The following is an 11,977-nucleotide window of genomic DNA, read 5'->3' on the forward strand; positions in this document are numbered from 1 at the left end:
GTCTATGTTTCTTAACATGCTTTGATGTGTTGCATCATCATTGTAAACAAAAGGCTCATCCATAGTGTCATTTGTTTCAGTTTCTCCATGACAGGCCCGAGTCAAAATGAGTCCTTAAAACAAGAGTCAGTAAATATACACAGCTACATGTCTTGAATACTTTTCTACCATTTTAACACTCAAATATGTGTTTGTGTGTATATCATAATTATCATTTTAATGTCTACTTTTCTATGCCTGCATGGGTCAAACAATTCAGTGATGCAAATTTCCTACAGTCATATACCTTTCGTGTCACCAATCCTCACCAGTTTTGAAGCAAGGTAACACATCGCTGTGGCCAACCAAGTTCTTCATGGAAGATTTGAAACAAATGGCACTGGTTGCATGACAGGGACACCTCACTTCTAACTATTACATAACGTCAACACAAGGACACATACACACACACACACACACAAAGGAGCTGGATTGCACTAGTTAGAGACTAGGAAGAGAAATACCCATCATATGGGCAAAAGTTATGCATGGATACACTAGCTACAGAATTCCAGCAACATTGACAGGAAGAATAGCCTCTCCTGGACATGCAATATATACATCACATCTCATCTAGAAGGTTAACCTTTTACTCTCCATGAACAGGATTGAGGAACTAAATACTCAATTAATGAAACACATACATCTGATTCAAAATGCCCACACTGTAATACAAAACATTGATTATGCCATGCTAGTGCTGAAGATATCACACATAACATCAGTTGTAGTTATATATAAAATATATTGTTAGAACACCATTATAACATTGTGATAGCTTCTTTCTTGTGTCTACAGATATCAGTGATATGGCTTCTCTTTCATTTTAATATGTTCGTGTCTTGCTTAGCCATCACCAACAGAAATTTATTTACGAAATATCAAGTTGATATGTATTCTATACTGTATAAACAAGTGTGAGGTATGTTCCAGAGGAATAGCCAAAAAATATCTGTGATATGGTCACGCCTGTATATGAAGACGTTTGTGTCTAGTTAATTCAAACTTTCTAGAGAATGATTTGCCACAAATGTCACAGAGGTACAGTTTTTCTGCTCTGTGGATGTATTTGTGATTAGACAAAGTACTTATCTGAGAGAATGATCTGCCACAAATGTCACAGTGATGTGGTTTCTCACCTGTATGAGTGCGTTTGTGCAGAGTTAAGTGAACATTTTGAGAGAAAGATTTCCCACAAATAACACAGAGATATGGCTTCTCACCAGTATGTGTGCGTTTGTGTATAGTTAAATATTGTTGAGAAAATGATTTACCACAGATATCACACTGATATGCCTCCTCAGCTGCAGGATTGGGTTTGTGTATAATTGAAACCTCACCAGAAGAGAATGATTCACTAAAATCATCATGGGCGTCTGGTCCCTCTCCTGCATGGACATATTTATGTTTAATTAAGTATCTATTGGTAGAAAATGCTTTCTCACAGACGTCACACTGATATGGCTTGTCACCTGTATGAGTGCGTTTGTGTCTGTATAAGTCGTTACTTTGAGAGAATGATTTCCCACAGATAGCACAATGATATGGCCGTTCGCCTGTATGAGTGCGTTTGTGTTTGGCTAAATCATTACTTTGAGAGAATGATTTTCCACAAATAACACAGTGATATGTTTTCTCATCAATATGAGTGTGTTTGTGTTTAGTTAAATATCCATTTCTGGAGAATGACTGACCACAGATGTCACACTGGAATGGTTTTGCTCCTGTATGGATACGTTTATGCTTAGTTAAGGCATGACTTTTAGAAAATGATTTACCACAGATATCACAGTGATATGGTTTTTCTCCTGTATGAATATTTTTGTGCTTAATTAAGGTACTACCGTCAGAAAACGATTTACCACAAACATCACAGTGATATGGTGTCTCTCCTGTATGAATACGCCTATGTTTATGTAAAGCACTGCCTTCAGAGAAAGACTTCCCACAGATATCACAATGATATGGCTTTTCTCCTGTATGAACACGCTTATGTTTAATCAAGTCACTGCTTGTAGAGCAAGATTTACCACAAATATCACAGTGATATGGTTTTTCTCCTGTATGGATCCGTATGTGCTTATTCAAGTCAACATTTTGACTGAATGATTTTCCACAGATATTACAGGAATAGGGTTTTTCTCCTGTATGAACATATATGTGTCTCCTTAATTTACTTTTATCTGGGAATGATTTACCACAAATCTCACACTGGTATGGTCTCTCTCCTGTGTGGATACTTCTGTGTTTAGTTAGGGACGATGTGTGAGAGAAAGATTTACCACAGATATCACACTCGTATGGTTTGTATCCTGCATGAATAGATTTGTGAGTATTCAAGGTATCACTTCTAGAAAATGATTTACCACAGATATCACAATAATACGGCTTGTCTCCTGTATGAATACGTGTGTGGGTATTTAAGGCACCAATGTTAAAAAATGATTTACCACAGATATCACAGTGATGTGGTTTCTCTCTTGTATGAATATGTTTGTGAGTATTCAAGGTACCTCTTTCAGAGAATGATTTACCACAGACACCACAGGGGTATGGTTTCTCTCCTGTATGAATACGTTTGTGACTATTTAAGGTACCTCTTTCAGAAAAGGATTTTCCACAGATATCACAGTGATGTGGTTTCTCTCCTGTATGAATACGTTTGTGACTATTTAAATTACCACTTGTAGAGAATGATTTACCACAGATATCACAATGATATGGCTTCTCTCCTGTGTGAATACGTTTGTGAGTATTTAAGTTACTATTTTTAGAAAATGATTTGCCACAGATATCACAATTGTATGGTTTCTCTCTGGTATGAATATATTTGTGATCAGTTGGATGACTTTTTTGAGAGAACGACTTTTCACACATATCATAGGAACATGATCTTTCTTTTATCTCTTTCAGCATCTCATCAGGAAAATCGATGCTTTCAGTCTCTGTTTTAATTTCAATTGGCTTCTCACAGAATTCCTTTTCCATAATTATTCCTCTTCGTTTCTTCTTGTGTTTTCTTAACAATTATTTCTACTGCTATGATTCCATAGAACGTGATCTTTGTTGGTGTCTGAAGACACTGCAATCTCTTGTGAAAATTTCGCTATGTTTCATAACAAAACAACCAACTCGCAAACATATTCCTGGCTGGGATGTAGAAGAATTTTGCTAATGGTCTCAGGTCACAATAACAATATTTCACACCAATTCCATCACAGATTTATAGAAACAGGATTATATCCATCCTATGTAACAACTTCCTTTAAAAGATGATAAATATTGATGATACATCTGAGGAAATGCTTTTATACCAATGTCATCTGATATTTCTGAAATAATAGAGAAACAGTATAAGATAAAGGGGATATCTAAAAGTAGATTCAATGATGGAAAATTTACTACATTTCAATATTGATAAACTGTAAATATAATTTTTTTTTTAATGGGATCGGATGGGTAAGGCATACCCTACACGCACACAACGATAAAATAAAATTTTATTTAAATATAGTCTCAGCCGAATTCATATTTCAACAAAATTACATCAAGAGTTATTTCCCCTGCTTATCGTTTATACATATGTAACGAAGAATAAATTATTTTGATTCACTCGTCCGCCAGTTTTGAAGATAATCAAAGCAAAATCATGAGTTCGAAGCACTCACCCAATGAGTATTTCTGACAAATTAGGTGAAAATCCATTCAGCCGTTTTCTAGTAATTTTGCAAACACACAGATGAGTGACTACAATACCCTGCTTTCGCAGAGTAAACATTGACGTCCGCATTTCAGCTCTAAATTTGGATGGAATTCTGGTTTAAGAACCCCTCCTAATCTTTTTATATTTTGGAATCTTCAGAAAATTTTGCTAATTTGTGTTCTACACATGTTTTGAAAAATTCCCAAATGTTTTGAAAATTTCCAATAATAAAAAGTTATGTAGGATGACATGGGGTGCTTTAACCAGAATTCCGCCGCCTAAATTTGTTAAGATTACATTAAAGAATAACATGTGAGGTTTATATATCACTGGCTGCAGCAACACGATCAGATTATTTATATTAAATTATAGAGTAGGGGTCGTGGGGCTTTCTGGCTAAGAAGATCATTCACCGTAGGTCGATTAAAGTTTAACCCCAGGTCAATTCTGACTGAGCAAAACATCATTGCAGACATACAAGATCCACCATTTCTCCTAAATATTACAAGTGATTCCCTCTTCATTCCTTTTCTTTGAGAAATGAAAATATTTTCTCCCTGGAGTAAACAAAAATAGAGTTTCCGTTTCAAAACTACATCAGGAACTAGATTTTACGATGTAAGAATGTTTGAGAATTAATTTAAGATTGAAATCGTAAAAGAATGTGTATTGCGGGAGAGAAAACAAACAAAAACAATTGGTATTCAATTGTTTTGAGTCTCAGACTTGTCAAGATTCGTTCATTAGTTTCTGTGTGCGTGACAGCACATGTTGTCAACTGTAAACACAAGAAATATTGGCACTATCATGCTATTAGCTGTCAGAAGTGAAAGTGCTCACTGCTAGTGAAGTATCTGTCTGTCTGCCTGCCTGTTGCTGGCCTGTCGATTCTTTGGCTACTGACAGCTAATACCATGACTGGCCGGAGCGAGCTATACGTCTGTCTGTCTGTCTATCTATCTATCTACTACTCGAAAGTTCGCGCGTCCGCGCTAGCTAGTCGTGAGTGGTCATAAATAATACGGCTTTTTCGACGCACATACATGCTATACATACTTCTTTTTCTGTACATATGTGTGTGTGTGGTACGTAGATAACAAAAACAACATCGCATTTTAAACTTGAGAAAAGCGTTGCATATTTATAATGCGCAAGTCATACATGTATGTATGCATTTTTGTGCATGTATGCATGTGCGGCTAGGGTTCGATCTTACAACCCGATAGTACCGGGAATGCAGTCCACGTCTTTCACCTCCGCCCTTCATTTGTGTATGTAGTAAATTTTCAAGAAGAAAACGAGATCGACATCGAAAAATCCTCTTTCTAAATAGTACAAATATTGCTAGCCGCATACGAATGCATGCACAAAAATGCACCAGAAATTACGGACTTCTTATGGTTGTAACCACCGCAATATCATGTCGGTAGCAAACAACGGTTCGACTCCATTTCACTATGTCAAGTAAACAATCATGTTTTTATACATTCCTCATATCTTCGAAATTATGCCGGAATTCTTCACATTTCCCAAAGTTATAATATGAAAGAAAACGATTGAATGAAGATAACATTAAGAAAAAAATACCTCGTATAAGTCACATTATATTATTAAGTCACTGATGGTGGTATATATTGTTAGTAATACAATGCACTGTATAAATATGAGTCTTGTCCGTCAGTAAATTATGATTTCTGCTAAAATAAAAATAATAGTTTAGCAATGACATTCAATGCCAATATTGTTTTAGGCATCCGGTTGCACATGCGCATTAGCAATGTCAGTGGAAGCTGTCGTGTTCACATGTGAATGTGGCTTATTAGTATGTGTGTATTATGATAGACGACACATGTTAAAGTGGCGATAAACATTACTTCTCAGTATAAATACTTCTTGCCTCTCTAATAGAGATTTTCTTAACGAGGGATCCGTCCGTAGAAACCAAGCCAAAATTGGACTGGAGCCTCGTACAGCACGCAGCCCCTGTTTATGTCAAACCAATGTCTCACCATCAAGAAGGGATGCTAAAGGATGATGACACACATACACATACATACATAGCACACCTTGTATATACAAATAGATGAACGACCACTACTCTTCAGTTTATCAAAGACTTAAATAAAGAAGATTAAAAGACAGAAAATAGAAAGCTTTAGGCAATGCGTTAAGTTTAATAAATTCTTTATATTTCAGTAGCAGAAGTCCATCTTCAGAAGAAAACAACAGCCTAAGAAAAGTCCAGCTATGTAGGTTCTGTTAAGCCATTCAAATTCCCTAGCGTTTATGTAACAGCAGCAGTCGCTCTCCAAACGTAGGTGGAATCGACGTTCCACGCATTCAGGTAAACCAGTGGTTCAGATCCATATGGCCCCCTGAGGGTCCACACCAGATTTTTGGGGAATCCCACACAATAAAAAAGTAAATTGGGGATCCACAATAGTATTTTAAGGGCCTCTGAAAAATTTTTTGCTTTAGACGTAGATATTGGTGAAACGGCGTAGTAGTAGTAGTAGTCCGAGGGTTGGTGTAAACAAATCTCAGCTACGAAACGGCCGTCACCCTGTGGATATCAACTGGTGAAATATATTCATCTCCTGACCTTTTTTATATGATGTAATATTTTACTTGTTTCATTCATGCCGGTGTTTTTTGGAAAGGGGGGGGGGGCTGTAGACGAGCTATTGATGGATAATAGTGCAGGTTTTCGCTCAGAGCAGCTGAGAGAGATGCTTGGAAGATGGAGCACAAGGCGCTTCTTCAGAGCTGCATACCGGCCCGGTGAAAACGAGATTGTGGAACGGCACCACCGTACGATTAAAGCCAAGGCTGAGAAGGCACGAATCTCCCCTACGGAGGCAGTCTTCTGGTACAGTATGCCACCCAGGGTAGGGCAAACCGAAGAGTCGGTCCCGCACAGGGCCATATTCCGCTACAAATGGAGACACCCGAGCGTGGTGCCACAACAGCAAGTGGTAGAATGGGTTACATCTGTGCAGGTTGGAGATGAAGTGTGGGCGAAGCCCCCGAACGCTCGGTGCACAACGCAATGGGAAAAAAGGGAAAGTGAGCGGAATCAGTACCCCGAATAATGTATCAGTGGATGGAATGCCGCGTCACGTCCTGGATATTCGAAAGGTGATCAGCTTTTCCATGACGAAGGGGTGCGGGAAGGCGGCCCCAAGGCCCTATAGAGATCTCTCTAAGGGAACGTTGCTTCCATCCAGGTGGATGGACGATTACGAGAAAGAACAAGGGAGCAGTGATCTTTAGATCAGGGGTGAGTGTGGTGGAAGAAGGATTGGAAGCGACGAGAAATGACGTCACGTCAGCAAGTGAGAAGAAAAGTTTTTCCTTGCGTTTTGGTTTTCCTGGAGACGCTAAAAGTGACAGACGCCAGTCGCAGACATAGAGAAATTGTGAAAACACGGGTGAAGAATTGATTAATCTGCCGGCGGTACCCGATTGCAGGTCGAGGTAAGAGCAATTTTATTTACGTGCCTTCAAACTACAATTTCAAAGCAAGAAATTCTTCTCGAATGTTGAATTTTGCAATTAATCTACGTATAAATATTGCCATCTGAGCAGTATTAGACAGCTCACTTGTCTCATAAATACCTAATAAATGCAATACGAATTCTGTTGAATCATATTTTAGAGAATTTTAAATATCATCAGCTATATTTTTAATACGATTAGAAACAGTTCTTCTTGATAAGCTAATATTTAAAAACAAAGTTTTTCTGGGCCTATATTCTCAACAGCAGTAAGAATACATTCTTTCACAAATACACCATCGCTATGTGGTTTTGGGTTTTTTTAGCAATATTTTCGCATACCGCAAAACTAGCTCAAGTTACTGATTCACTTTCAAGAATTGATCTTTTAAAAAAAAAGCTTGTCTTTTGGTCAGGTTCTTTCAGATTTTCATAGGTCTTATGCTTACTCACAAATTACCTCTTAATATTCTATTTCTTTATGAACAGCTACTTGTTTATTGCAAATAAGACAAATGCATTTGCTATCTATTTTAATAAAAAAAATAAAGCTCAGTCCATTTTTCATCAAAGCACGTTCACCAGCGCTTCTTTTCCTTTTTAGGATTTTTATAACCACTTACCATATTGATGAGGGTATCGAAAAACTGTGTTAACAAAGTTATAAACCGGTTAAATTTATAGTATTATCACTTTCGGAATTTTTGTTATTACCACTGCCTTGGAAAAACAAAATCCAACTAGCTCGTTGTCGTAATGCATGCGTTCAGTGTTGTAAAAATAGTAAAAAAAATCAAGATATTGTTTGATTCTGCAGGGTTTAACTTGCTTTTTTTCTCTATCCTTTGCCCACACGGGCGTTGACAAGCGAGTGAGTAGGGAAGTATAACTGACAAATAGATGGCAGATGAACGTAATTCCTCGATTTTTTTTTATTGCCCACGCGGGGATAAATATAGAGGTTATACATTACAAAGACAATACAAATATATAACCTCTAGATTTAGTCTCGCTTGTCAGTAGGGAAGGGAGATAACTTTGGTTTTCCTGGAGACGCTAATAGTGATAGACGCCAGTCGTAGACATAGAGAAGTTGTGAAAAACACGTGAAAAATTGATCAATCTGCGGTAATTCTGTTGACCCTCTTGACACCGACTGATGCAAAGTAACACATCGCTGTGGCCAATCAAGTTCTTCATGGAAGATTTGAAACAAATGGCATTGCTTGTATAGCAGGGACACCTCACTTCCAACCATCACAATGTCAAAACAAGGACATATACACATACACAAGGGAGCTGGATTGAACTACTTGGAGACTTGGAAGAAAAATACCCATCATATGGGCAGAAAGTTATGCATGGATACACTAGCTAGAGAATGCCAGCAACATTGGTAGGAATAATAGCTTCTCCTGGACATGCAAAATATGTCATATCTCATCTAGAAGGCTAAGCATTTGCTCTCCAACAACAGTGACAACTAAATACCTGATTAATGAAACATATACATTTGATTCTAAACTCCCAGGCTGTAGTAGAAAATGATGATTATGATTATGCCATGCTAGTGTTGAAGATATCACCCATGATATGGTTTCTCTTTGGTATGAATATATTTGTGATCAGTTAGGTGACTTTTTACACATATCACAGGTATATGATGTTTCTGCTATCTCTTTCTGCATCTCATCAGGAAAATCAATGCTTTCAGTCTGTTTTAATTTGAACTGACTTCTCACAGAATTCATTTTTCATAACCTCTTGTGAAAATTTCTCTGTTTTTAACAATCAACTTGCAAGCATATTCCTGACAGGAATGTAGGAGAATTTTCCTAATGGTCTCAGGCAGGGGTTGTAAATAATTGATTTCCAATCAATCAATTTTAATTAGGATACAATCAATTTTTGCAATAAATTGTCAATTAGTTTGGCCAGCATAAAAACATATTTTGTAGTGTTAGCTTCGATTTAGATAAGAGCCAAAATTACAGGAAAATAAGGGCACATCTTATAGTTTTTGAAACCTTTATTATCAGAAAACATTCAAAGTTCAATTTTCTTGATTTGAAATAGGGAACAAACAACATGTATACTCTACATTGTACTGTGGTTGCAAAACAAATAAATTGAAGGTCTTTAATTGAAAGAGTTTCTCAAACGAGTAGCACAATTAAAATTTACTAATATAGCAAAACGTCATGAACGATTGCAGATCTCTGAAACTAGGTCTTCATCCCAGAAAGCGCGATTAACTTTTAGAAATAGTTGCATTTCTAAATTCATTGGTGTTAAGTATTGCCAAAAATCATTAAAAGCATAACCTTCTGAGCTGAAGAAACGTTCCAAGATGTTGGATGTTGGTAACAAAAATCTACAGTTCAGATACTGCTGAGGTGAAATCTTATTTTTTTTCTGTTTTTTCAAACAAATTGTAGCAAAATCATCATCTTCTACAGGTAAATCAGACTGTTGTGACATGTCTGTCACCACTTTCAGCTGATGTAGAGCAGCCACTTCATCTGCAGTTAGCTCTGCTTCTGCATGTTGTAAAATTTTCACAGCTCCACTTTCAAAATTTGGGCTGTGCACAATGGCTGCCAATGGAAGCAAATATTTTTTAAACTCCTCATAAGGATACAATGCAAGAATTTCGTCAAAAAGAATTCGAGCATCTCCCAAATCTATTTCTGTTCTTTGCAAGGCAACTGTTACTGAGCGTAACTTTCCTAAATTGTCTTTCAGAGTCTGCAGATCATTATGATCGAGTTGAGTCAATAGATAATTAACCAGCTTTGGATCGCCTTGAAAAGAGTCTAAAAACGGCTTGAGTTGGATGTACCTTTCAATCATGTCATAAGTACTGGACCAACGGGTTTTATTTCTTTGTATAGGTTGCAAAGGCGTTTTTTCCTGAAGTTTACCTGCCAGTTTTAATGACTTTAGCTTGCCCATCAACGTATTAATTTTATTAAGCAGAACTTCCTGCTTATCAAGATAAGCAGAAACAGCTAGATTGAATTTATGAAAGGCACATCCAATCAATGGTATTCTACACAAATTTGCTATAGATTTATTCACTTCAGTATTGTCACCAGTAATAGCAACAACATTTTCTAAATTTTTGTTATAGACACTTAACACATACTCTATAAATTCAACATAATCAGAAGCAGTGAATGATGTTTCACTTACCATTGGTGAAAATGCCAGCAAAACAGTACAATAGTCATTTTGATAATTACACGAATACGATGCAAAAAGTCCAATGAAATGTGTCGAACCCTTAGTCCAACCGTCAATTACCAACAAAAATTTACTTGGAAGTTCATCAGATATTTTCTTTTCCACTTCTTGAGTAAGTTTCTCCATGTATTTCTTTAAGGTTACATTTGTCATACTTCCCAAGTTCGTGTACTTATGAGTCAGTGGGTCTTCAGTAAAGGAAAATGGTTTTAAACCAACACATACCCACTCAATCCAACCATAAACATTTAAAGCTGAGCGACTGACCAAACTATTTCTTGGTGAAAGAAAACTTGATGAAGATGGTTGTCCAGTTGCTTGTGTTGTAGAATACTCTGGGTGCTGATTTTTTATATGATTCATAAGGTTTGTCCACCCAGTTCCTTTTTTCTGGGTCAACTTTTTTCCACACTTGCATTTCCATACATGTTCACTATCTGTTTGGTTAAAATATTTTCTGACAATTTGCTCATTTTCACGCGGCATGGGTTAGTTTAAAATAAAAGATATTTCACTACAGTTTAAAATAGAAGATATTTCACCACACTACTGATGAAAAAGTCTAATTCAGTTAATATATTGGAGCGAAATTCAAGATACAACTGCGTTGCAGGCGAAGTTACGATTTAATGACTTGAAGACAGAATGTGTGAATCATTCTTGGCAGAACCAAGAATCACTCGACAGCGATTATTTGACAACATACACAATAGCCAATTCCCAAACATCACAGAATGTGTGAATCATTCTCGGAAGTCCTAACCAAGCGTCAACACTTGGCAGCGGTTATTTGACAACACACACAATAGCCAATTCTTAAGCACGACAGAATGTGTGAACTATTCTCAGCAGTCAGAACAAAACGTCAACACAATACTTCCAATAATAATTAAACGTCGAATGGAGTATGAGCCATTTGAAAATTTTCCGCTGACAATGTTGCAATTAATTGATATGATAGCAACCAATTATTTAATTGGCAATATGACTCCAATCAATTAATTGAACCAATATAGTGCAATTAATTTTTCATCAATTAATTTTTTTACAACTCCTGGTCTCAGGTCACAACAGCAACATTTCACACCAATTCCATCACAAATTTATAGAAGCAGGATTACATCCATCCTATGTAACAACTTCCTTTAAAAGATGATAAATATTGATGATACATCTGAAGAAATACTTTTATACCAATGTCATCTGATATTTCTGAAATAATAGAGAAACAGTATAAGATAAAGGGGATATCTAAAAGTAGATTCAATGATGGAAAATTTACTACATTTCAACAGTTGCAAGAGAAATACCTAGCCAAGGATAAACCTCTGTACCTGGCTTTCGTTGACATGGAGAAAGCCTTTGACAGGGTCCCCCGATCCCTTATCTGGTGGTCAATGAGGAAACTTGGGATAGAAGAATGGCTAGTGAGAGCTGTGCGAGCCATGTACAGAGATGCGGCCAGTAAGGTGAGGGTTGGAAATGAGTACAG

At 36.8% G+C, this 11,977-nt stretch overlaps 2 protein-coding genes across 4 annotated transcripts in view; one reads left to right on the plus strand and one right to left on the minus strand.

The window, feature by feature from the left end:
• Positions 1-6: 6 nt before the first annotated feature.
• LOC106880990 (zinc finger protein 345) overlaps positions 7-11,977 on the minus strand; it is a 47,668-nt gene continuing 35,697 nt past the window's right edge. For 2 of the 3 annotated variants that reach the window (XM_052975489.1, XM_014931175.2), the window contains exons 2-3: positions 10,435-11,697; positions 7-3,371 (exon numbers count right to left, since the gene is read on the minus strand). In XM_052975489.1, the coding sequence (XP_052831449.1) occupies positions 1,003-3,027 (2,025 nt within the window). In that variant the 5' untranslated portion in view covers positions 3,028-3,371; positions 10,435-11,697 and the 3' untranslated portion in view covers positions 7-1,002. Of the gene's footprint in view, positions 3,372-5,329; positions 5,543-10,434; positions 11,698-11,977 lie in introns of those variants that run through there. The other variant, XM_052975488.1, reaches the window with a different exon arrangement.
• LOC128250451 (zinc finger protein 239-like) overlaps positions 6,906-11,977 on the plus strand; it is a 20,774-nt gene continuing 15,702 nt past the window's right edge. The window contains exon 1 of the mRNA XM_052975492.1: positions 6,906-7,219. The gene's annotated coding sequence lies outside the window, so the exon portion shown is untranslated. The remainder of the gene's footprint in view (positions 7,220-11,977) is intronic.

The sequence above is a fragment of the Octopus bimaculoides genome, chromosome 21, assembly GCF_001194135.2.
Source record: "Octopus bimaculoides isolate UCB-OBI-ISO-001 chromosome 21, ASM119413v2, whole genome shotgun sequence".
Classification (NCBI taxonomy): Eukaryota; Metazoa; Mollusca; class Cephalopoda; order Octopoda; family Octopodidae; genus Octopus; species Octopus bimaculoides.